At 45.1% G+C, this 27,314-nt stretch overlaps 1 protein-coding gene across 1 annotated transcript in view; it reads left to right on the top strand.

The window, feature by feature from the left end:
• PPM1K (protein phosphatase, Mg2+/Mn2+ dependent 1K) overlaps nt 1–27,314 on the top strand; it is a 78,927-nt gene that overhangs the window by 31,975 nt on the left and 19,638 nt on the right. The window contains exons 4-5 of the mRNA XM_030190672.1: nt 21,627–21,792; nt 24,937–25,081. Of these exons, the coding sequence (XP_030046532.1) occupies nt 21,627–21,792; nt 24,937–25,081 (311 nt within the window). The remainder of the gene's footprint in view (nt 1–21,626; nt 21,793–24,936; nt 25,082–27,314) is intronic.

The raw sequence follows: 27,314 nt of genomic DNA, 5'->3' as shown, positions 1-27,314 counted from the left end.
ATATCAACTAGCATTTTGGTTTTGTTGGGGGTGGAGTGGGGGAATGATAGGAGCCTTGCCTTTGTCTTCATGAAACTATTTGTGTCTCAAATGTTTGTCAAAGCAGTACTGGTTCTGCACATGAGGAACACTTAATAAAATTACTTTCTGTGTCTGCAAGCGCATTCATGGCTTCAGTAAAGGAAGAGAATATGGGGGATGCTTTGTGTGTACAAAATGGGCCACTAAGGAAATTAACTGACCTCATAGTTGCCCTCTTTATCATTGCTGCAACCCCTCACACCAAGTGGGAGGTGATATATTTGAGAAAGCCATCAGATGCAGTTTTCTAAGCATCATTAAATTGGATCCACTTTATTTTTAGAGAGAGAATTAAAAATTCTACCTAGTGGTAATGGTTCTCTTCTTATGTTTTCCTGCAGGTAGTAATCACTGCATTAAACAGTGTTAGCCCGTGTTTTTGTATAATCACTGGAAATTAAAATAACATGAAAAGAGGAACAGTTACTATTTGTTTATAATTAATATCTTTTTATTAATTTCTCAAGACTATGGTGCTCATTTTCAAAGCACATAGACTTAAAATGTTACAAAGTTACATAGGGTTACTATGTAAGTCTGTGTGCTTTTGAAAATGAGCCTCTATATATAGCTCTGTTTCCTAGCTCTGTGCATACATTTGTGCATTGATGTTTAGGGTATCTAAGAGAAACTCTTGTTTGTTGTAGGTTGTGTATTTATTTTGTTTTTTTTGTTGTTTTTTAGTGTGCTAAAATTTCCTGTTCTCAGAGTGCTTACTAAGAGGTCTTTTTACTAAGCTGCAGTAAAAATAGGCCTTAGTGCACCCTTACACATGTCTTTCTTGCGCCAAGACCATTTTTTATTTTATTTTTATTGCTTTACTTATATTAGACAAGTTACTTGTTACATGCAACACAGGGAAATAATACAAATTCAATATGTCTTCACATACAAAGAAAAAAAAAAGGGAAAAACTTTTTGACTTCATTTTTGTTCGTATTTAACCCTTCCTTAGACCACAAACATTGGGGAGTGACCAAAACATTTAAGGAAATCAAAGTGGAATACAATAAACAAGGAAAGGCCCAGCCCGCCCTGTGGTTAAATCATTCAGCCTATTTGTTAATTCCCCTGATACCCTCTTCAGGTCTTTGAAAGCCCTAAACTGATCTGGTACAAAAAAATATATATTTGATTCCCAAATATTTAACTATGCATTTACATGGGTAAGCTAAAAAGAAAGTAGCCCCAACAATTTTGTTTCATCTCTCATATCTAAGAAACTTTTCCGTTTGTCTTGAGTAGAGCTAGTGACATCTGGAAATATCCTTAATTTTTTACCACAAAATTTTTGGGTAACATTCTTAAAGTATGTCACGTTTTCAAGGCAGAACCTGGGTTTGTGAGCCCTTGGGCCACTGCCGAAGAGTGGCAGTGGCAGGCAAAACCACCCCACACCAGAGACAAGGCAGAACTCTGGCAGGGACAGCTAGACTTCACCTGCACTTGACCACCATTCCCCAGGGGTTGAGCCCCCAGGTGCAGGTGGGCCGGCAGGACGTACCGGACAGGGCAGGAACTGGAAACCAACTAGGCTGAACAGGGTAGGACTAAGGGTCAGAGGGGAAAGGAATATACACAGGCAGCTAGGCAGGAAACTGGGCTAGGACTCACAGACAGACAATACTACACTAGGCAGGAAATGGACATGCTTAAGGGTCAGGACTGAAAGCTGCATGCAGCCACTAAGAAAGGAAACACAGACAGATAAGAGACAGAACTGAAAGCTGCCAGGCAGCCACTAAACAAGAAACACAGACAACCAAGAACTAGACAGAGAAATACAAACAAGAAACAAGACTGGGAAACAAGCAATACAGTACAAGATAAACTACACAAAGACTAGACTAGAATCAGACAAGAATCTCAGACAATAAACTGGGCTAGGCAGAAGTGCACAGAGCATACCAGGGACCTTAGGCGATGCAAAGGCAAACACAGAAGTTTCCAAATGGCTAATAAGCCCAGCAGCAGCTGAGACTCAGCTGCAGCAATCACAAGGCAGCTATGGGTGCTGTGCAGGCAGCAACAAGAAAGACAAGTCTGGCAGCCTGGAAGATCCGGACCGGACTGAGCTGAAGCCTGGAACGGGTAGGGACAGCAAGACAGTCTATGGCAGCCACCGGTTCTGGCCACCAGAGGACAAGGGGAGCACAAACCAAGACACAGGCAGAAAGCATACTGAAGCACAGAAAGGCTTAACACACACAGGTGCAGTGTAGTGGAGAAATCAGAGCTATGCTGGAAGCAGCCAGCACACAGAGACAGAGCTAATTCAGAAAGACCAGACAGAAGCCAGCTTAGAAGCTGACCGCCAGAAATAAGGTAAGCCTGAGAGGGCTCACGACCACAGACGTGACAAAGTATAACTGTGGAGGAGTGGTCTAGTGGTTAGGGTGGTGGACTTTGGTCCTGAGGAACTGAGTTCGATTCCCTCTTCAGGCACAGGCAGCTCCTTGTGACTCTGGGCAAGTCACTTAACCCTCCATTGCCCCATGTAAGCTGCATTGAGCCTGCCATGAGTGGGAAAGCGCAGGGTACAAATGTAACAAAAAAATGGCATTAAAGTCTTGTTCAAATACGAATGATACCAATAATGTGGCCCTTTTTGTTACTTCTGATAATGAGTCCTCCAAAATCAAGGAAATATTTCTTAAATTATCCAATTTCTCCTCTTCCTGAACCTGTTCCGTTTCTTCATAAGAACCTACTTGTCTCTTCTTTTCCGGAAGAAAGAATATCTTGCCAGGACCATTTTTATAATGGCCGTAAAAGCTTAGATTTTCTATTTTTTACATTAATGGCCATGCGCTAATGTTGCCATTAGCTTAAGACCATTTAAAAAAAGTATTGTGGCAGTACTTACTGCTGCCTATTTTGTGGGTTGTAAGGGCTTTTGTGTTATCTGTGCACTAAAATGTGTGTGCTAACTGGTTAGCAAATGAACACCTTCTTTCTGCCCCTATCACACCCCTCAAAAAAGTTAGACAACTTTTTCGTACATTATTAGTGGACACAGATTGCAAAGTTGTTGCAGGATAGCTGAGTGTCCTGCAGTATTCTCTTTTTTTTTTTATTTATTTTTTTAAAATACTGCATTAGGAGTGTGTTTTAGGGGTCCTTTTACTAAGCTGTGTTAGGCACTAACCCCCCCTGTTTACAAAGCCATGCGGCAATGCTGACACAGCCCATTCAAAGTGAATGGGCTTTGTTGGCATTACCGCACTGGCAGCCACTAGTGCGGCTTTGTAAACTGGGGGGGGGAGGGGGGGGAGGGGAGTAAATTTGCACCTGAGATAGTGAACAGTGACTTCCTCAAGGTCACAAGGAGCATCTCAATACTGACCTCGCTGATTCTCAGCTTGCTGCTCTAACGACGTTCCGCTTAACCAGCTGTATGCTCAGCCTGTTGGCAGTCTTTCAGTTTAATGACTCCTCCTGCCTCTTGCTATTTTCTACCATTTCGAATAACTTGGAAATGTTTCATCTGTTGCAAGCACATCGCTTCAACTAAGGAGATATGTATATCATTTTAACCTGTATTCTAGTTTAATTATTTAGTATTTTTTTAAGATAAAGGCTTCGTGGCCCTTAGGGAAACCTGGACAACAACAAGTCTAAAACCAAGATTATAATATATAGCATGCATTGTATGGGGCACAAATCTTACATTGTATATTGTCAGTATCCATCCAACACATTATAAATTAAGGTACAAGTTTATCACAAAACCATTTTTTAAAGCTAGAACATCTTTCCAGTGGACTGATGTGCACAATTCTTTCTTGGCCATGGATTTTTTGTTCCTTTGGACCATGTTCATAAAAGCAAAGGAAATATGAAATTTTTACCTCTTCATCAGTGATCAGGAATATTTTCTGCTAATTAGGCATCATAGTTATTGGACCCTTTATGTGTTTTTTTTTTTTTTTTCCTGAATGACCGCTTTCATCAGAAGGATCATAGATGGCTGATAAAAGTACATATGAAAATGGAGCAGATGCCACATCATTGAACAATTTGCAAAACAGAAAATGGTCTAAGCCTGAGAGACATTCCAGGATACTTAGGGAGCTTGGAGAGTATTTGATGGGAAAAGGGCCAGTGTGGTCCTTTTTCAAAAAAGTGGTAACAGAAAAGAGGTATGAAACCACAGGCCGGTAAGGCTTTACTAAGTGTGGTAGGAAAAGTAATGGAGACATTACTGAAAGAAAGGATATTGAACTTCCTACAATCCAGTGGGCTGCAAGATTCAAAACACTATGGTTTTACTGAAGACCTTATTGTACTAGACCAATGTGTTGGTCACTCAGTCAAAAAAAAAAAAGAACTTTAAATTGAAGGAATTCACTTAATGTAGTTTGCTTGGATTTCAACAAAGCCTTTGATACTCTTCTCATAGGAGGCTCATGAATAAAGCTGAGCAGACAGAGGTTAGGATCCAAGGTGATGAACTGGATTAAAAATGAATTGACTGACAAGAGGGTGGTGGTAAATGGAATTCGTGCAGAGAAGAGAGAGGTGAGTGGTGGACTGCCTCAAGGATCGGCCCTGGGGCCAATTCTGATCATTATGTTTGTGAGCAATATTGCTAAAGGGTTAGAAGGGAAAGTTTGCCTTTATGCAGATTTCACAGGCTTGCAGCACATCCTATACACAAAATGATAAGTGATCTACAAAAAATAGAAGAATGGTCTTAATGCTTAGCAGTTCAGCTTTAGTACCAAAAAATTGGAGACTGATGCACTGTGGTGCAGAAATACAAAGGAGTTGTATTCGATAGGAGGTGACAGAGACTGCTGTGCGTAGACCAGAAGAGAGACATTGGGGTGATTAGTGTCTGAAGATCTCAAGGTTGTGAAACAATGTGATAATGTGATGGCTATAGCCAGAATGATGCTAGGCTGCATAGGGAGGCATAACTAGCAGAATGGAGGATTTGACAATACCTTTGTACAAGTTATTGGTACAGTATTCCATATCATCATGCTGATCAATCCATAGACTGGTGGGTTGTGTCCATCTACTAGCAGGTGGAGATAGAGAGCAATCCTTTTGCCTCCCTATATGTGGTCTTGTGCTGCCGGAAACTCCTCAGTATGTTCTCTATCTCAGCAGGTGGTGGTCACACACAGCAGCAGCTCTGGCTATGTCTCCAAGCCTAATTCTTAGGTTTTGTTGAGTACCTGGGGTTGAGGGCTCTTCTTGAGCAAGTGCAAACCTGGTGGTGCCAGGTCCCTCCTTTTCTCCCCCCTCCCGCTGGCTCCGTTAAAAAAAATAAATTTTTGAACGTCCTTTAAGGGCGTGTATTTCAACGTTTATATCAGCGTTTATTGCAGCTGCTCACTGGGACACCAGTTCGTTACAGCTCTGAGCGAGAAGCAGGTAATTTTTACCTTTTGTAGCGGGCAGGGGGTTCCCCGATCGGTCTCCACGTGGCTTATGGCGTCGGAGGGCGAGGGTGTGAAGAATCGCTCCCCAGACCGCGTGGGCGCGTCTAGTGGGGATGCGGGGGTTTCAAAGCCTGAATCGCCTTTTTTGGGCGTCAGTTTGGAGTCCGGTCAGTGTCCCGGTTCTTCCTCCGGTGCGGCGGCTTTTCCCGCCATAAGCGCCCATCCCCCGCTGCTCGCCCCCTCCATTTTGGCCGGCCACTCTGCCTCGGACGGCTTCTTCTTGGCGGCCGCCCCTCGAGGTGGGAGACGTTAATGCTATGGTCGCCCTTGATTCGGGCGATGGTAAGAAAGCGGCAAAAGTTAAGCGTCGTTTTTCCCCGCGCGGCTCTTTCTCGGAGTTTCGCGCCGGACCCATTTTGGATGCGCAGCATGTTTCTCTACCCCGCTCTTGCGAGCCGCCGGTTTGAGGGTGCATCTAGGGCTGTGGCCCAGGCTGCAGAAGTGCACAGTTTGGGGGGTTTCTCCCCTGAGTTCATTTTGCTGCTGCATCAGGCTTTTCTTATGCAAAACGCTGCCCCTGCTACCCCTGTTGAAATATAAAGGGGTTGAGGCCTCAGGAAGCAAACGCCCCTCGGGTGGATTTCCAGGCCCTAGAGGACTCTGTCTCCTCTGATGTAGATGAGGGCAGCGTATCTGAGTTCTCCCAACGGTCCTTTGGGGATTCCTTGGAGGAGACGGATTCCCGTTCGAATGGAGTGGATGACCCCTCTGCAGTGCGGATCTTTCGCTCAGAGGATTTGCCCAACCTGTTAGTGCAAGCCATGAGCATTTTGAAGATTTCCTTTCCGGAGGACAGCTCTCCCTCAGCCTCTGCTGGCTCTGCCATTATAGCTGGGGACGAAGCGCCCGCCTAGAACCTTCCACGTGCCATGAAGCCATGCACACCTTGATTTCGCGCTCAATGGGTATTTCCAGAAGCGAGCCTTAAAGTGGCTAGGGCTATGTCCAGCCTCTATCCTCTGCCTGAAGGTGAACGGGAGGCCTTTCTTTGGCCTACCGTGGATTCTTTAATCACTGCGGTGACTAAGAAAACGGCGTTGCTGTGGAAGGTGGGCACGGCCCTAAAGACCGCCCAAGACAGAAGATTGGAGGCGGCTTTAAAGTCGTGCCTTCGAGGCGGCCTGCTTAAGTTTGCAGGCCTCAGTTTGCGGATCCTTGTGGCCAGGGCGTGCTGACGATTGTGCAGCGGGCTTCCCCCTCGGATCCTTCCTTGAGGCTGATTGGCCGGCCCTGGAATCGAGGTTGGCCTACTTGCAGACTTGCTGTATGATGTCTTGAAAGCCTCGGCTAAAGGTATGGCTCAGACAGTCTCTGCACGGCGCTGGCTTTGGCTGAAGCATTGGTCTGCTGACCACGCCTCTAAGTCTCGCCTGGCTAAGTTGCCTTTTAAAGGCAAGCTGCTCTTTGGGGTCGAGCTGGACAAGATTGTGACCGATCTCGGCACGTCTAAGGGCAAGAGGTTACCGGAGGTCAGGGCTCGGGCCAGTGAGTGGTGCCCGCCCCGGTTCCTCCAAAGGACGGTTCAGGAAGCCCGTCGGTATCGCCCGGGCAAGTCAGGCTCCTCTGCCCCCTCTTCCTTCAAAAGGAAACTTCTCCTCCAAGCAGCATTCCTGTTGCAGAGACCGCCGTCCCAGAGGTGCGTCCTCCGGTCCTCCCCCAGGGTCTCGTACCCAATGACGGGGCCCTGGTCCATGCTCAGAGCAGATTGGAGGACGCCTATCCTCGTTTCTGGGCGAGTGGACCAGAGTAACTTCAGACGCTGGGTGCTGGAAGTCATCAGAGCGGCTACAAGCTAGAGTTCTGCCGGACCCTTAAGAGACGGGTTTGTGCACTCTCCCTGCAAGTCTCCAGTCAAAGCTGTGGCCAGTGCAGCAGACTTTGGACAATTCTGATCTGCCTGGGTGCGGTCCGTTCCAGTGCCAGAAGATCAGCTTGGCAAGGGACGTTACTCCATTACTTGTGGTACAAAGAAAGGAGGTTCTGTGCGGCCTATCCTCGACCTCAATCGGGCCTTGAAAGTTCGACACTTCCGAATGGAGACTCTCCGCTCTGTTGTAGCGGCAGTGAAGGCAGGGGAGTTCCTGGCATCCTTGGACATCAAGGAAGCTTACTTGCATATTCCCATCTTGCCTCCTCATCAACGCTTTCTGCGTTTTGCAGCCTGGGCCGACACTTCCAGTCAGAGCCCTCCCATTCGGGTGGTCTACTGCTCCACGGACTTCTCCAAGTAATGGTGGTCATCGCGGCCTTCCTACACAAGGAAGGGTACAAGTCCATCCTTATCTGATGACTGGTTGATCGAGCCCCCTCTTATGCAGAGTGCGGAAGAGATTCAGACAGGTGATTGCTCTTTTTGAGCTCCCTGGGGTGGACTCATCAACTGGGAGAGAAAAGCCAGCTGCGCCCGACTCAGTCCCGGTGTATCTGGGAGTTCGTTTCGACCCCAAGTGGGCAGACAGTTCCTGCCAGACAATCGGAGTTGTCAAGCTTCCAGGCTCAGGTGGACCAGTTTCCTAGTAGCCTCTCCTCTTCGGGCTTGGGACTATGTGCAGCTGTTGGGCTCTATGACGGCCACGATGGAAGTAGGTGCCCTGGGCCAGGGCCCATATGAGACCTTACGCACTCTCTGCTGCAGCGATGACCTCCAGTGTCGGAGGATTATGCTGTGCCCTTCCCTTGGATCCAGCGGTGGCGCAAGGCGCTGAGCTGGTGGCTGCAGCCAGACAAGCTGTCCGCAGGAATGCCTCTTTGACCCCGGAGTGGTTTGTCGTCATGACGGATGCCTCTTTGATGGGCTGGGGAGCCACTGCTTGGAAGGACAGCGCAGGGCTCTGGTCTCCGGCAGAGGCAAAGTGGTCTATCAACCTCCTGGAACTCAGAGCCATTCGGTTGGTGCGTTGGAGTTTCTCCCGGTACTGTTGTTGAAGCCAGTACGGGTCCTCTAGCCAAGGAGGCCATGAATCTATGCCAGTGGGCGGAAGCGAACCTGGAACAGCTGTCGGCGGCCCACATTGCGGGAGTCATGAATGTCAAGGCGGACTTTCTCAGTCGCCATACCTTGGATCCCGGAGATTGGCAGCTATTGCTCAGGCGTTCTGGACATCACGAAGCGCTGGGGCCAGCCGAGCCTAGATCTGATGGCGTAATCTGCCAATTGCAAGTGCCGTGCTTGTTCAGCAGAGGACGGGACCCTCGATCTCTGGGAGTAGATGCTCTTCTCCAACAGTGGCCGACACAGGAGTCTTCTCATGTGTTCCCGCCCTGGCCCATTTGGGCAGGGTGCTAGACGGGTGGCAAAGCATCCGGGTCAGGATAATCCTGGTGGGGTCCGGACTGGCCCAGACGTCCCTGGTATGCGGACTTGATCAGGCTCTCAGTGGACGACCCCTCTGCGGCTGCCAGCGGAGCAGGGCCTGTTGCATCAGGGTCCCGTGGGGATGGAGGATCCCTCCCCTTTTGATCTTACGGCCTGCATATTGAGCGGCAGCGGTCTGGAGGAGAAGGGCTTCTCAAGACAAGGTCATCGCCACTATGCTGAGAGTGAGGAAGCGCTCTACTTCTACTGCTTACGCCAGGTTTGGTGTACCTTTGCATCGTGGTGTGAGGCAGGCTCTCTTTCTCCCCTTCACTGCTCCAATTCTTCAGTGTTGGCGTTCCTGCAAGAAGGGCTGGAGAAAGGCCTGTCGCTCAGTTTCCCTTAAGTCCAGGGTAGCGGCTCTGGCTTGCTTCAAGGGTCGCCTGAAGGGTGCTTCCCTGGTCCTCGCAGCCAGATGTGGTGCGCTTTCTCAAGGGAGTTAATCACCTGCGCCCTCCTCTGCACTCAGTGGTACCTGCGTGGAATCTCAATCTGGTGCTAAGAGCCTTGCAGAAGCCGCCTTTTGAACCCTTGTCGAGGGCATCTCTGAAAGACCTGACGTTGAAAGCAGTTCTTTTTGGTGGCTATCACTTCAGCCAGAAGAGTTTCCGAGCTCCAGGCGCTATCATGTCGAGAGCCCTTTCTACAGTTCACTGAGGCAGGAGTGTCTATTCGCACAGTGCCTTCCTTCCTGCCCAAGATTGTTTCTCGCTTCCATGTGAATCAGCAGCTCTGTCTACCCTCCTTTCGTAGGGAGGACTACCCAGAGGAGTACTCTGCTCTCAAATATCTAGATGTGAGACGAGTCATCATCAATACTTGGAAATGACCAATGATTTCCGGAAGTCGGATCATCTGTTAGTGCGGTTCGCAGGTCCTCGTAAGGGTCTGCAAGCTGCCAAGCCTACAGTAGCAACGATGGGGTCAAGGAAACCATGCAGCGGCTTATGTGGCCGCGGTGAAGGTGCCGCCTATCCAGCTGAAGGCTCACTCCACTAGAGCACAGTGTGCCTCGATGGCAGAGGCCGAGTCCGTCTCCTTGGAAGAGATTTGTAGGGCGGCAACTTGGGCATCGGCTCATACCTTCTCCAGACATTACAGCTTGACTGTGGCTGCTCGGGCGGAGGCCCGGTTTGGAGCTTCAGTGTTGCGGTCAGGGATTTCTATGTCCCGCTCTGGTGAGTACTGCTTCGGTACATCCACCAGTCTATGGATTGATCAGCATGATGTTATGGAAGGTAAAATTATGTATCATACCTGATAATTTTCTTTCCATTAATCATAGCTGATCAATCCATAGCCCCTCCCAGATATCTGTAGTTGTTTATATTCTGGTTGCATTTCAGGTTCAAGTTTAGTCTTCAGTTCCTGTTCAGGCGGACTTCGTGTTCAAGTTTTTTCATTGGATCTTCAGGAGTTGAGACGATTTTGTGTTACAGTGAGCTGCTGCATTTCCTCTCCCCTCCGTTTTTCGGCTGGATTTTGAGACTAATTCTGCGGCGCCTCCCTCCCCCGCGTTCGTGCGGCTGTAGGGCAGCTTTGTACCCCTCCCGCTTCGGCGGTGTTAGGGTCAGTCAGCTCCTCCCGGGGTTGCAGGATAAGCCAGATCCCCCCGTATCGGCGGGTGTGGTGTCCCTCCCCGCTCCGCGGGATGAGCTGGATGGATTCCCCTTCCCCACTTGTGTGTGGATGAGCTGGGTTGATTCCCCTCCCCCGTTTCGGTGGTGGTGAGCTGGGCAGAGTTGTCCCTTGTGTGGTGTAATTCTCTAAGTGCTGAGTGTCCTGCGGGATGGAGCTTTGATATCGACATACTGAGGAGTTTCTGGCAGCACATGACCACATATAGGGAGGCAAAAGGATTGCTCTCTATCTCCACCTGCTGGTAGATGGACACAACCCACCAGTCTATGGATTGATCAGCTATGATTAATGGAAAGAAAATTATCAGGTATGATACATAATTTTACCTTACTTTGTGTACTGGGTTCAGTTTTGGAGGCATATCCTAGTCTTTTTATATGCTTAGTGCAGTGGTTTAGAGGAAAGCAGCCAAAATAGTGTAGGGTCTGCTCTAGAAAACATGTAAGAAGAGATTTGAAGACCTGAATATGTATACCCTAGAGGAAAAGTAGGACAAGGTAAATAAAACTCGGTAAGGCTTTTAAAAAGTTGAAAGGTATTAATGAACAAATGAAAGTTTTCCAAAAAGGGAGAAGCTGTAGAATTAGAGAACTTAAGATGAACTGCAAGGAGGTAAATGTAAAGGTAATATCAGGAAATATTTTCCATAGAAAGAGTGATGGATGCCTGGAATGCCCCTTGGTGGAGGTGGTGGAGTCAAAAACAATGCTGGGATAAATAGAGGATCCTTTATTTGGCAAGAGGGGTGGAATGAAAGTATAGTGTGTTTCTACGCAAAGTACAACGTTTAAAATGACTTGCATTTCAAAAGAGGCATGACAGTAACCTGTACAGAGCATGCAGGGACATAACCTGTACAAAATAGTGGTTACAACACTACCTACTTTACTGGGCACGGTAGATGGGTCTTGCTGGTCTTTCTCATTTATAATTTGTTATCCGTACATGGAAAATACACTTTCAACTTCTATTTTAGTTATCCAGAACAAGTCCCATCTAAGCCAGTAATGGTAGTTTCTCATTTCCTTCCTTGTGACTGTGGGCAAGTCACTTAACCCTCCATTGCCCCAGGTACAAAATAAGTACCTGTATATATGTAAACCGCTTTGAATGTAGTTGCAAAATACCACAGAAAGGCGGTATATTCAAGTCCCATTTCCCTTTTCCTGTCCCTTTCTCTACGTAGTAGTATTATTTTCCTGAAAATTTCTGGTTTTTCCTGCACTTTATCCTGCCACTCTCAGTAAATATAAATGTTTGTTACCACTTGCTCGCTAAAAGATTACTAGTCAGTAGTACTATCCTGGGAAGTTCTGAAGGCTAACACAAAAGCAGTCATGATAATAGCAGTTCACTAAGAGGGTTTTTATCAAGTCTGTGGACTGTGTCAGGAAGTAAGTGCAGCTTCTCTTTTAATATTACACGGTTCAAAATTAAGAAATACAACATGGGTTATCAGCAAATTCTGTTAACTTGATGGCGTTAAAAGTTTAGAGCTATGGTTTTCTTTAAAGCAGGTATTGTTTTACAATTGGTTGACTAAAGTCATTCTGTGGAGCTGTACATTTTTCATGTTGAACATTTCATAGCCCATTGTTAAAGTTGGTACAAGCTATTATGCAGTCTTAGAAAGACATCTTGAACTTGCACGCTTAAGAGAGTACATTTTTACAAATTCCTATGTATATTTTCGGGTTGTTTATGCCCCAAAGTGTTATGCATATTTTCAAAGTAAACTTATCAAATGTTCTAAGTTAGCTTTGAAAATTATCCCAGCAAACCTTCCTGAACACTCTAATTTTTTTAAATCAAAAATGTGCACGTAAATATATCCCTTTCCCCACCACCAGGAACACTTATTAAAAATGTGGGTGAAAAAACATACATATTATAATTATGTACATACATTTATCTGTATATTAAGAGAGCAGTTTTATACGACAAACATTTGTGTGTAAAATACTGTTTTTGTCTGCAGAAGTGCCTTTTAAAATTGCCCTTTAGATATCCTGATTTAAAACAAACAAACCCTCTAACTTGTGCAGCAAATTTGTACCTAAGAACAAAGGGGAAGTATGCAGATTCCCTTCTAAAAATGAGTCCACCTAAAATACCCACATATGTTTACATCTGTTTGTATATATAGAAATTTAGAGAAAATATATGCATATACTTTGAAAAGTCCAAAAGCACATGCATGAGTCCAAATACTACTCTAGCTCTTCTCCAGGACCATCCTCCTAGCCACAGATAAAAGTATGCACTAAATAGCAGTGCTATGCATAGAACTAGCTTTGATAATTATCTTCTTAGAGGCCACTCGTATATGAGAATAAAAGTATGTGAACTGTTCAGAGTGTACTACTTCTGCTTGAAGTTTTTTGGAGGTGTGTCTGAGGCAAGTTTAGGTAAGGTGAGTAACAGTATGCTGAGTTTTCCTAGAAAAGGTACCCTTAGCACTGGAGAGAAGATGGCCCTTTTGAAAAATTAACAGAAAAAGGAAACCAAGAGAGGGCTGAAAAGAGGAGTCAAATCAAAAACATGAAGAGCCCAAAAATATATTTTTTTTAACAACAAGTCTATATATCTGTATTGTGTGTCAGTTATCCAACATGGCCATATGTCGGCTAAAATGGCTTTTCATTATGTCACCAAGGAAACAGAGCACTAATGACCTGTTCTTTATAAGATAGTGTGCAGCATAGCCCAGCCAGTATTCTGTGTCTCCAGCAGGTGGATAGCAGCTTAGGTGCATCTCTGTGACTGTTCCTTGGTAGTCTCCTGTCCTCTTATAGGTTCAGTTGAGAAATGGATTTGATGGTGCCATTGAGCTTCAGGAGTAAACCTAGTGGTTCTAGATCCCACCCTTCTCCCCTGCTACTGCTACCATTTTCTCTGTTTACTTCCCCTATTTATTTTTTCTCCTACCTCTAATAAAACCAGATAGTTGTTTTTTTTTCTCAAACTACTCACTAGTTGTGAGGAAGTTTTACGGCTCTGTGGTGCCTTACTGTTAACAGACCGGCAATTCTGCAGTGCTACTGTAAGTACAAATTATAGCTGACCTTTTTAAAGCCATGTTCCCAATGTGGAAGTCGGGTTTCACTCTCTGGCCAATTCATGATCTGTGTCAGGCCTTAGGAGGTGCAAATTCAGCCCTTTTTGGTTCCTCCAGGGTCCTTAAGTGCTGCAGGATGATTCTGCAGCAGCCATGTTGAGTAACGCATTGCTTATCTTGCAGATAGTACAGGGAAGTTTCCCTCCACTGACACTATTTCTGCCTTGCTATTTCACTAGAAATTTTCTTCTGTTACACCAGGTATTTCTTTTGGAACGAGCACAGCAGCTGTCAAAGAAGAGGAAATTAGGGGTTCAGGGAGATGTATCGCCTTCTCAGGAGTCAGAAGAAGCGTTCTCTGTTCAGTCAATCACTCTATCTCAGGAGTGCCCGATTTGCAATTTCCTAGTCTAGGGAGAGGAGATGATCCTACAGCAGTGAGACTGTTCCTTAAAGAGGAATTACCACTGCTCCTTACAATGGTTGTTTTTCTGTGTCATTTTACATGGCATTTGATAACATTGCCTAAAGAGGTTGGAAATAAGTCACTTCTTTCTACTGCTTGACTATGTATACTGGCTGAACTATGCTGCACCTATCTTATAAAACACAGCACATTAGTGTTTCTGTGTCCACCTGCAGGCAGATGGGTATAATCCATTAGTCTGGACTGATCCTTTGAGACTAATTTCTTCATGTCAGAAGTTGACAGCTATATCATTATCGGACTCTTGATACAATTTTAGCAGAAATAACAGCCGTGTTAGTTATAAAAATATGTTTTTGGGGGGAGGAGGGGCGGTGATGGGTGTTCAGAATGTAATATAGAAATACAATCTATATATATAAAAGGCACTGAGGCGCCCGAGATATCCGGTTTGGCCTGCAGGCTCCAGTCACTGTAGCTCCGCCCTCGCGTCAAACGCAATGATGTTGAGGTCGGGGCGGCCCTCGCGTCAAAACGCGATGATGTTGAGGGCGGGGCGGCCCTCGCAACCACGTCACTGAGGGACGAAGGGATGAAGAGAGAGGTGTGCAACTCGGAACGGAGGCACGGAGGGGGTGTCTGCAACTCGGGAGGGAGGGAGGACGGGGGGGGGGGGGGATTACCCTGCTAGGGCCCGTTTCATTTTTGCCAGAAACGGGCATTTCTTACTAGTGTTCTATAAATGCCATACAAGTGAGACAAATCACACATTTTCACGTATTTAATATAGATATATGGACTTGTTTCTGAAGGAGGAGTAGCCTAGTGGTTAGTGCAGCGGACTTTGATCCTGGGGAACTGGGTTCAGTTCCCACTGCAGCTCCTTGTGACTCTGGGCAAGTCACTTAACCCTCTATTGTCCCAGGTACAAGTAAGTACCTGTATATAATATGTAAACCGCTTTTAATATAGCTGGAAAAAACCACAGAAAGGCAATATATTAAGTCCCTTTCCCTTAATAAATATTTTGGTCTTTTGCTGCTTTTGTTTTTTTACTACCCTTTTCAGGTCCCCATCACTTTTCTTTTGTTTTAGAAAAATAGGTTCAGGTCTCTACAGGTACTTTTTTAATTGGGACAGTTTTGAAAATACATTCCCATTTTTTTAAAGCTATAAAACTGCTTGTGTGGTGTGATGGGCTTTCCAGATTTTTTTCCCACTTTAAATATTTTATTGTGATTTTAACACTTTCATTCACACAATATTAGAAAACAACTTAATCACTATTAAGTCTCACATAACTGACATACATTATTCAACCATGTTTACAGTTTTTTTCCACATCCACTAAACCTATTCATGTTGGAAATACGTAGTTTTACACCCAAATATCCATCAATATTTCTCTCTTCAATTGGTCACTCTGCAAGACAAATACCATATATCCCCGACCAACTCACCCCTCCCCAACTCCCCAACCCCAACTAACCACAACAATACTTGGGAATTCCCAAATCCTTTGGAACTTACTCCCTCCCTCCCTCCCCCCCCATACTCTCAGAGCTCAACCATCTAAAGACGTGCGAGACATTGTTGAAGTCAATTCCACCCCCCTTTACGCCATAGTGTGCCATCTCTACGATATGCCGCAAGGGCATTCCATAGTTAATAACTGTTCCACTTTGCCTTTCCAGTCCCCAAAGTCGGAGGGTCTATGGATTTCCAGTACTGTGCTATGAGACATTTAGCTGCTGCCAACCCCCATCTCATCTATTTGCTCTGCTCCCAAGAGTCCCTCTCATTATGCATACCCAGAAGACACACCGAGGGACTGCACAACAAAGATGCACCCATCACTTTCACCAAGGCTTTCATAACCTCCTGCCAAAAAGGAACTACCTTAGGACAAGTCCACCATATATGCAAGAATGTACCTGACTGCCCCCCACACCTCCAACATGCTTCTGATGTACCTGGGTACATCCGCCTCAATCTCTCAGGTGTGTAATACCATCGAGTGAGTACCTTATGCATTTTCCTGCACCAAAACACATACAGAAGCCTTTTGGAGCGCCCCCACAAATTTTTTTCCCATTCTTGGTCAGTAAAGCTACAATGGAGATCCCGCTCCCATGCACCCTGGAACCCTAAATGGTTGGGATCCATCCCCGAAAAAATTATACATCACCGAGATGGGTCTGGGCACCTTTTTCAACATCATCCACAAATTTTCCAGGCTTTCCATCTCTTGACTACTACTACTACTATTTAGCATTTCTATAGCGCTACAAGGCATACGCAGCGCTGCACAAACATGCCTCACCCCTCCATCCCAAAGTCCCCACAAAATGTTGAACTTGTATGTAGGCGAAAACATCTCCTGCGGGCAGGGCATACATAGAGCACAGAGTCTCGAAACTCTTCATCCCACCCCCATGCAGCACACCCCTAAAACTCAATAAGCCTACCTGCTCCCATCTCCCAAATGTTGCATTTGCTCTCCCTGTCCCAAATTTAGGTTCCCATCACAAGGACGCAAGAGAAGACACCCTATCCCTTTGTCCCCATCTCCTTCGCACTTCCCCCAACAACCCTATTAAATGCCTTAAGTATGGATTATGAATTCCCATCAGCACCTGTTTTGTTCCCTCAGTTGTCCACAGATACGAGCTCAATGCTCGATTAGGGCAGTATGACTGCTCCACCTGGCTTGAGTTTCCCCCTCTCCCAGTCCAATATCATGCGCAGCTGAGCTGCCATATAGTACCACTCGATATTAGGTACCGCTCTCCCCCCCCTGCTCCGGCGCCCCCCATAATACCCGTCTGCCACTCCAAATAAACTGTAATATGTGGCCCTGAAGTTGTTTAAGTATCTGCCTTGGGACCGCCACCGGCAAGGACTGGAACAGTGGAAACTTAAGCGAGTAAAACCTTTCTTCCAGAGGGAAATATTCCGCCGCCTGGTACAGTCAATGGTTTCTGAGTCACCTAGACTACTGCAATGCAATTTATGCTGGATGCAAAGAGCAAATCATAAAGAAACTCCAAACTGCCCAAAACACCTCAGCCAGACTCATATTTGGCAAAACGAAATACGAAAGTGCCAAACCCTTACGAGAAAAACTACATTGGCTCCCAATCAAAGAGCGAATTGCTTTTAATGCACCCTGGTTCATAAAATCATTCACGGCGAGGCCCCAGTCTACATGGCAGACCTTATAGACCTACCAACCAGAAACACAAAAAGCTCTGCACGCACATATCTAAATCTCCACTACCCCAGCTGCAAAGGACTAAAATATAAAACAACATACGCATCCAGCTTCTCTTACATAAGCACGCAAATATGGAATGCACTTCCAAATGTCATGAAAACAATGCACGACCTAACAAACTTCCAGAAATTGCTAAAAACCAACCTGTTCATAAAGGCATACCAGAATGATCCATCCTAAACACCTGAACCCTCCAACACAATCAAAACTACTACCAGAACTGGACAAAACTTAACTCTCTCTCCTTGAATACTTATATACTCTGTCATCTATGATCATTAACACTTGACCACTCTGTATTTCTCTTACTGGAATTGGCGATCGCCATCACCGTACTATGTAAGTCACATTGAGCCTGCAAATAGGTGGGAAAATGTGGGATACAAATGCAAAAATAAATAAAACAAGAATAACAACCTAGACAGCACATTCATCTTCATCACTGCCATGTGTCCCCACCAAGATAACCACAAGCCTTTCCACCTAGATAAGTCCACCCTAATTTGATCCACTATTTTCCCATAATTCAAACCATACACTCTACCTAACTCCCTGGGTATCTGAATCCCCAAGTATCGGATGCTATTCTTTAGCCCATTTAAAAGCAAACTTGGCTCTCAAGCTTTGTTCCTCTCCATGAGCCAAAGAGACCCCCAGCATCTCGCTCTTATCCATATTAACCCTCAAGCCTGCATATTTTTCAAATTCCCAAAGGATCTTCAATATCGTAGGCAACGTCCGCCCCAGATCCTCTACATAAAGTAATACATTATCGGCAAACAAAGCAAAACAATGCTCCCCCTCCCCCACCTTTATACCCCGTAAATCTGGATGGTGACGCATCAATTCAGCTAGAGGTTCAACATATATTGCAAATAGCAGAGGTGACAAAGGGCACCCCTGCCTAGTTCCTCTACAAATGGGGAAGAAGGAGGTGTAACTTCCATTAATGTTAAGGCAGATCCTCGGGTCCCTATATAAGGCTGCCAACCAAGTGCTAAAATTTTCTCCCACCCACATCCGGTTCAGCACTTCCCTCAACCCCCCCCCCCCCCCCCCCCCTCCCAGTTTACCCGGTCAAAAGTCTTTTTTGCATCTGTGGCCAACATGGCCGTACCAGTTACACTTCTTTGCACTTCCCAGATCAAGTGGAGGGTGTGCCTAATATTGTCCCCTACCTGTCTCCCAGGCACAAACCCCGACTGGTCCCTATGAATCAGCTTTGGTAGAATCCTTCCCAGCCTATTAGCCAAAATTTTGGCCATTATCTTTGCATCAATATTCAACAGAGAAATAGGCCTATAAGAGCCACAACCTGCTGGGTCCTTTCCCGGTTTAGGCAAGACAGTCACCCCTGCCTCTAACGTAGATTTGGGAAACTCATTAGTTTCTAACACACCATTCCCCACCCGAACCAAAAGATCCCCTAGTTCACCCACAAACATTTGTAAAACCGCACTGAATACCCATCCAGCCCGGGAGCCTTCCCATTCGGAAGCCTCTTAATCACCCCCTGCACTTCACCCAACCTAATGGGTTCCCCATGCTGCGTTCTTTCTGATTCATTCAGTCGTTGTAATTGCACCTGATCTAAATATCTACCTATGGCCACCTCCGTTTCCTCCTCTGGGGCCTTATACAAATCTTGATAATACTTCATAAAACGGCTTGCTATCTCATAATCAGCATAGTGCCATCCTCCCCTGTCGTCCCTCATCTTTTGGATAAGGGATTTAACTCTTCTGGCCCTTAAATACCTTGCTAGCATTGCACTGGATTTATTAGCAAACTCAGAGTATTGCTGTTGAAGCTTAGTTCTCATGAAGTCCATTTCCATCATCTGCAACTGATCTAAATCCCCCCTAACTTTTTTAAGTTCCTCCCATACCTGCAATGTGGGGTTTCGTTTGTGCTTTTTTTCCAAGTACACCATTGCGTGCAAAGGTCTAGGGAACGCAGTCCCCTTTCCCTCTTCCTGCGCACCTCCCACTTCATCAGCATTCCCCACACCACCGCCTTCAGTGCATTCTACAATACTGCTTCTGTGACCTCACCATTATCATTAAAGCGACAAAACTCTTGAATAGTCAACTTAGTCTCTTCCCGCACTTTCTCATCCCCCAATAGGGAATCATTCAGTTTCCACCTACTCCTCTGCTCCCCTTGACCCAACCCCTTGAGCCTAATCCATACTGGAGCATGATCTGAAATTTGAATGGCCTCTATCACAGCCTCCCCCACCATATACCAGCTATTTCGATGCACCCACAACCCGTCCAGGCGGGTGTATGACTGTGCTGCATGGGAGTAGAAAGTGTAATTCCGCTGCCCTCCATGCAGCAACCTCACAATCCACTACTTCCAGTTCTTTCATAAACTGTAACAATGCTTTCCTCCTGGGCACACCCTGGTGTCCCCCTCCCACCGAATGATCTAATAGTGCATCCGGGGCAACATTAAAGTCCCCTCCTACCACCACTTGCCCTCCAACAAATCCCTGAAGCTCTTCCTTTAATGTCTGGAAGAATCCCCTTTGACCCACATTTGGGGCATAAATATTAATCAGTGTCAGCTCCTTACCCTGCATCAACCCTCTAATGGCCATACAGCGACTGCTAGACTCCCGAAACTCCTGTTTAATTACAAACCCATAGTCCTGTCTTATCAAAAATGGCCACTCCCCCCATCCTTTTGGGTCCTCCTTCCTGGTGAACTACCACCTCCCAAAAGGGCCTACGACGCAACATATGCGCGTCTCTTGGTCTCAAATGCATTTCTTGCAATAACGTCACATCCCACTTCAATCTACTCAGTTCCTTAAAGATTCTGCTCTGCTTCCCTTGATTATTGAGCCCATTTACATTCCAAGAACCCACCAACAATGTCTCCCCCCCCCGTCCACCCCATCCCTCCCCCTCCATTGTGCTGATCTCTATGTCATTTGATCAGCCATCTCTCGAGGAACAACCCCACTAGATCCATCCCCCATCCGCCCTCCAGCTCCTCTCTTGCACTTACCGCTGCACTCATTCGGAAGCCTCCTGGTGATTGTATAAGATTTGTATAAGGCCCCGGAGGAGGAAACGGAGGTGGCCATAGGTAGATATTTAGATCAGGTGCAATTACAACGATTGAGTGAATCAGAAAGAGCGCAGCTTGGGGAACCCATTAGGTTGGGTGAAGTGCAGGGGGTGATTAAGAGGCTTCCGAATGAGTGCGGCGGTAAGTGCGAGAGAGGAGCTGGAGGGCGGTTGGGGGAAGCCTTCCACTATTGACTAAATGCTAGGGCTTGGCTCTAAAGTATAAGATAGTACAGACACCAGAATCTCATTGTGGTTCAGCTGTATTTTTGACTAGACAGTTTCTTCCTGCTCTTTTTCCAGCTGAACGGAGGCTGTTATGGCCTATGGTACCATGAGCCTTGATTTGCAGCTGCCTGAGGGATTCTTTATTTATTTAAACACCCAAGCCCTACCACTGCATACCTTATTCCCCACCCTTTGGAGTGGAAACCTTTAGACAGGGCCTGTAGATTGTGACCACCTTCTGGAACCCAATATGTGCTAAGTTTAGTCTCTAGCTTTCACTATTGATTAGTGCATAGAGGCTCAGCCTGTGCATGTTGCATTTGTAGCATGCTTAGACCAGGAAGCAAAAGCCATGCGTAGAACATTTTGCTCCTAGGTTGTATGCTCCTAGGTTGTATGCTGAGCGGCACTACGTGACTCCTGCAGCAAAGCATGATATAACCTAGATAAAGTGTGATTGAGCTTCCACTGTTAGGGATGTGAAGCGACACTCAGCTAGCCAACCATGTTAAAGCAACAATACCTGCTTTAAAGAACATGTCACGGTAATCTGCTGTCAGTTATTTTATAATTAATGTAGTTATTGACATTTGCAACGTGGCTCAATACATTTTCCCTAAATGAAAACACATTTCTCTCTTCAGTTGAAGAAATCATGTTTTGTTTTGTTTTTTTTAATTCCCAAAGTTTAGCTTGTTCAAAACAATAACAAGAGCTGCTTCAATTAATTCCAGATACCTGTTGATTGATTCACAGGTTAAACACGGTGTTTCTGCGTTTTAAATATCTCTAGCCATAGTTTTTGCTTAACTCGACACCACTATTTTTGAGGTTGTTTTTTTTAGCCTAGGCTTTATTGAGCCATGTTGGCACATTTCATAGTATAAAATCTGCATGATGCATTTATTTTGATATAGATGTATATTTTACACAGTAACTTAAAGCACCCGTACCTTTTGAGATGTTCTGCCTTGGTTACTGGTCTTGATTTGAACCACTTTGCCTTTTCTCGTGCAATACTTGTAGCATCCTTAATGAATTCTGGGACCACTGCCACAGTGGGCTTGTTGCGAGAAGGGATTGAGCTAGTGGTGGCCAGTGTTGGGGATAGTCGAGCAATTCTGTGTCGCAAAGGGAAAGCTCTAAATTTGACCATAGACCACACGCCAGAAAGGAAAGAAGAGAAGGAAAGGTATGTCTTGGGTTCAGGTACCTGCATTTGTAGTTTTTTATTCATGTTTCTGCACATTTGGGGTTGGTCTGTATGTGCTATTCCTACTCAGATATGTTAAAAAGAAGGCAGTGAAAGTTGTCACCAAACTCCTTCCTGTCTATTGACTATAGATGCTTAAATAGGCAATTATCGAAAGCATATCCATGCAGCAGTAGCCTGTTTAAAAAAGTGCTTATGCTATATGCATGTAGTGCCACTGCCCATATAAGTTTTATGTACATATAGGGGAAGCATTTCTTGGGCTGAGTTGGCACTTGTATACATAACTTCACACAGGAAAACTACCCACACAATAGCAGATGCACATTTTTGCATATACTTTTCCTGAGTCAATTTTCAAAGGAAAAACTTTTTGCTTTTGAAAATTGGTCTAACTATGCAGATGAAACCTATTTGTGGGCTTACCTTTACTTGTGAAGTGTGAAAATGCTTCAATATTTATCTACTTAAAAGACCAACTCTGCAAGCGATTTGGGGACAGATGCTTAGACATCACAAAATAAAAACAATAGCGTAAAGGAGAAAGTAGTGTCTCCAAACATCAAGGTTCCTAATGTCTTAGAAGTTCTTGCTTAGTTCCTGCTGCTCAGAATGCACTACCTTTAGCTAGGTACTAGCGTGGTCTTGGTCCTGCCCTGAGTAGCAGCACATGCTTTGCTGTGTAAGGCTTGCCCCAATTTCCAGTCACTGGGATACAATAAGGTGGTAGATGTACTCTAGGGCCAGTCTGGGCAGCAGCTGCATATCCAAAATATGCATGTAAGCTTGTCTTGTTGCCCTCTTGAAAAGGAAGTATTAAAGTCCTATATGGAGCATGAAGAAGAAAGGTGCATAAAGACACGAGACATACACCGCCTGATATTCAGCCCGCGGTGATAAGCGGCATCTGATCCACTCACAGCCACAGGCTGGATTTCTTACCAAGCTCTCATATACTACTACTACTACTAGTTAAGATATCCGGTTGTGTCTCAGAGCAATGGTGTAATCCTTGTGATGTCCCACAGGTTTCACCTTTGTCACCCACATTGTTTAATGTATGTAAGTTCTTTGGGACTAACATGTCAAGAGCATGTTTTTTTTTTTTTGTCTTACAGTAATACAGAAATAACCATTTTGATTGCTTTTACACATTCCATTTAGTCAGAGACCTCAGTCATTAAAAATGCCATTAATATGATGGAAGACTGGATGCTTGCACATAAACTGAAATTGAACACTCAGAAAACTACATTTTTACATCTTGATTATCGTCCTGATCCCAACCTCTCTTCTTTTATTATTGATCAATCAGAATTTAAGCTTGCATCAGTTATAAAAATATTGGGAATTTATCTGGATAGAACTTTATCACTCAAGCATCAGGTTAATGTCTTAAGAAACCTTTTATACTGTTGAAAAAACTTCATTCAGTTTGTAAGCTCTTTGACGAAAATCAGTTTTACTTATTAGTGCAAGCTTTATTATTAAGTCAATTAGGTTAATCTAATATAATCTATGTAGGATGTCCTAAATATATGTTGAAAAAGCCTATTCAAAACATGGCAGTAAGACTTATTTTTTCATTACAAAGGCATGATAGACTTCAAATTTTATATTAAACTACATTGGCTTACAGTAAAAGCAAAGATCCAATTCAAACTGACATGTTTTCTATTTAAAACTAGCCGTTGAGCCTGTTAAAACGGGCTAGTGGATCGCCACTGCCTGCTCCCCCCCCCCCGAGTTCGCCGCTGCCAGTACCCCCCCCCCCCCCGAGTCGCCGTCGCCACCCCTCCACCCGGCCCGTCTCTTCGCTATTCAACTTACATCGCCGCAGCAGGCAGTTCAGCTGAGCTGCCGTCGGCCGTTCCTTCTCTGCCTGTGTCCCGCCCTCGTGTGACGTAACGTCGGCGAGGGTGGGACACAGGCAGGGAAGGAAAGCCAACGGCAGCTCAGCTGATCTGCCTGCTGCGGAGATGTAAGTTGAATAGTGAAGAGACGGCCGGATGGAGGGGTGGCGGCAGAGGCGACTCCGGGGGGGCACCAGTAGCGGCAACCTCGGGGGGGGGGGGAGTGGTGGTGACCTCGGCGGTTCCCTCCCCTTCGCGCAGTTTCCCTCTCTGTCCCGCCCCCCATCATCACGTATTGACTTGGGGGCGGGACAGAGATGGAAGTCTCTACTGCGCATTTGCGAGTGAGTACGGTCACTCGCCGTTTATATGTTTGATTGTAAATGGAATAGCTTCTTACTATTGGTATGATAATTTCTTATTCACTAATCCATCTGCCATACAGGCAACCTAATTTCTTCCTCTTTCAAACTTCTAGAGGTATAAAGAGATTAAAATTGTTTGAGAAACTATTCGCCTTTCAGGCAGCAGAATTTGGAAAGGAGATTTAGCCTCTCTTATCTTTTCCACAGAATTACAAAAGGTTTAGACGGAACATTAAAATGTTTCTTTCAACAATATGTATTGGGCAGCACAAACTGATAATATTTGATCAGGGTAGAGTAGAGATGGCTGTATTAGTATTATGACTGTTAATTACTTTTTGTCATTTGTAATTCCTGGTAATTACCAGCTTCTTAGGATTGTACTTTGCTAAGAACTAAGAGGTAAAGTGGATTATAAATTTGAAATTGTTAATTATCTAACTGACCCCAGGTATTCAATGTTGGGTATGTATGGCTTCCGGCACTGAATATCCAGGTTTCAGAGGTTACCCAGAAGTTAACTGGGTGCTGGTCGACATTCAGGCCAGTGCCTGGTTAACTTCACTGTATAAAGCTAGGACAGTTTTTTTTTTACTGTCCTAACTTTATACAGTTACTTAGCTGGGTACGGGCTGAAAATTGTAGCTGAACTGTAAGTTTTTGCTTCACCCATACCCTGCCCTTACCCTAGCTGGTTAGCGGGGATATTCAGCTACACTAACCAGTTAAATGCCACTGAATATCCCCAGGTAGCTTGTCCTAGCCATTTCAATGACTTTGAGTTTTGAACAAACAGGTTTTGTGAGATTGAGAGCTCAGAGATGCATATAATATAAGGTGGTTTTATAATGGAACCCATAGATACGGTCTCTTTTATATATATATATGCTTTCTGTTCTGGGCAGGATCAAGAAATGCGGTGGTTTTGTTGCTTGGAACAGTTTAGGACAGCCCCACGTAAATGGGAGACTTGCTATGACACGTAGTATTGGAGACATGGATCTTAAACGCAGCGGTGTGATAGCTGAGCCTGAAACCAGAAGAATTCAGGTAAGAAAATTTGTATTAAATGGATGCTGAGAGGAAGAATTAAAATAACACAGTTGGTCCGGTAACTAGTCATATATCTGTGGATTATTAGACCATCAGGTTAATAAGAATGGTGTAAGGAGTATTGGGTGAAATAAATTGATTAGCCAGCCCCTTTTACAGAGCGACGGTAAACCCAACGCGGGCTTACCACTCGTTCTTCCGGGACTGCCGCCAGCCCAACACAGCTGCTGGCGGTAATCCCACCCCAAGCGCATGCCATTTCTGGGGGAAAAAGAAAACCCCTGGAAATGGCTTGCACAGCGATAACCCAGTGGTAATCGGACATCACTGCGCACTAGCCGGTTAGCGTGGGAGCCCTTATCGCCACCTCAATGGATGGCAGTAAGGGCTCCCTGCCACATGGCCACACAGTAAGAAGTGGGGGGGGGGGGGGGTTTCAGTTTTTACCTGCTGCGGGAAAAACGGCCCCCGCCGCTAATGCAGGACCTTTTTTCCCGTAGCTTGGTAAAAGGACCCCTTAGATGGCTGCTTGGAAAACAACTATTTGTGCACATCTTTAGTTAAAATGGGGCTTTCTCCCTGGTAAAAATAAATAAATAAAAGCAAAATTAGCAAGTGGGGAGATTGAGGGGTGTATATGAAAAATAAATAGCCATATTTAATTTAATTTTGGCCTTTATATTCCGCTTAACTGTAAAGTTCAAGGTGGAGGTCAGTGCAGTTAAACAGACATTATTCAAGAAGGTAATAACTTAGCCATACATATAAGCAGGTATGAATACAGTTTTTTGCAAACTTAACTCGCTAGTGGTTGCGTTACATCACCAGTAGAACTAGTATATCTGCAGTATGAAAATACAATATTAAAATATTACCCACAACACAAATGGTTGTGCTTAGTGTACTATCATGGGCAGTACAGCTGGTGCATGTACATTGTAAGTAAATGAAGACACTTCACTCTAATATTAGATCTTTTTCCCCACCAAAAAGCAGACTAGCAACTTCAAACAATTTTCAAAGTGCAAATAGATGTCTATCACTGATCATTTTGGGGTTTGCTACAAATATCTGGAGGAGGATCTTAATGATTCCATAACTATGGTTGTGGCACAGGCACAAGGATGTATCATAAAAATGTTTGGGGCTAAAAGTTCACATTCTGGGGTTTCTTGCCAGTGAACAGGTATGTGACCCCCACAGCTGGTGTCAAAGGCATTACATGAGGACCAGGAAGCCACACTGACTCTTGGAGAGCAGGCCCAATTTGTGATTTCATATGAGCCAAGAAAATGGTTCTGTCCACTTGAGCTTAACGTAGAGAGAGAACATTGAATTTAGTCTCTGAAACATGGATGTATATTTGTTTATTTTTGATGCATGATTCTGAAAGCAGGAGTTTACATATTGTACATGGAAAGTGTAATAGTATGAGTGAGGGTTGAGCGTGGGCCTTCACAAATGCAGCCGGGCAAGAGCAAAAAGTAAAGACAAACTCTCTTAACACCAATATGCTGAAACCTGTTACTATACAGGTACAGTAAAGTAGAAAATAAGTCTTGGGATTCAAGTGCAAACTTTATACAGGTCTGGCACAGCATTCTTACAAGATCCAAGATAAAACTTGGCCTACGTTAGCCAGGTTTCTGATGGTTTACACATCTGTAGTGGAAGCGTATGCTGTAGGGCTGCTTCTCTTTCCTGTGCCTCTCTGGCTTGACTGTGCTCAGGAGTTTTATCTGGCTGAACCAAGCCCTTCCTGTTTCCCTGACTGACACGCCCTCTTTGCACTGTACTACAGTACCTGCTTCTTATTGTGGCTCTTTGAGGGAGTGTTAAAGGGAATTGGCAACTTCCCATACTCCATCATAGAAAGTGAGTCCCAGGGTTGCAAAAGTTAAAATGCAGTATTATTAAACTGCTGTAACTCTGGGATGGACTTAGAATGTACAGTTCTGTTGTGTGCTTCTTGGGGTTTCTTTCTTTTTTTTTAATCGCAAAAGGCACTTTTTAAATATTTAAACTGCTCTTTCTTAGCATTAGCTTACACTGTTCTGAATCAATGAGATTTATCCCTTCTCACCAGCAGATGGAGGTAGAGAAAACTGAATTCAGCCAGTGACATCACCAGCTATAACCAGTGTTTTTCTGTGCCTTCCAGCAGGTGGTAGGTTGTGCTGTGGTGCTCTGTCCCTGGCCTAGCTCCCCGCTCTGTCTGCGGCTGCACAGT

The sequence above is a fragment of the Microcaecilia unicolor genome, chromosome 2, assembly GCF_901765095.1.
Source record: "Microcaecilia unicolor chromosome 2, aMicUni1.1, whole genome shotgun sequence".
Classification (NCBI taxonomy): domain Eukaryota; kingdom Metazoa; phylum Chordata; class Amphibia; order Gymnophiona; family Siphonopidae; genus Microcaecilia; species Microcaecilia unicolor.
This window is presented reverse-complemented; position numbering and strand designations above follow the sequence as displayed.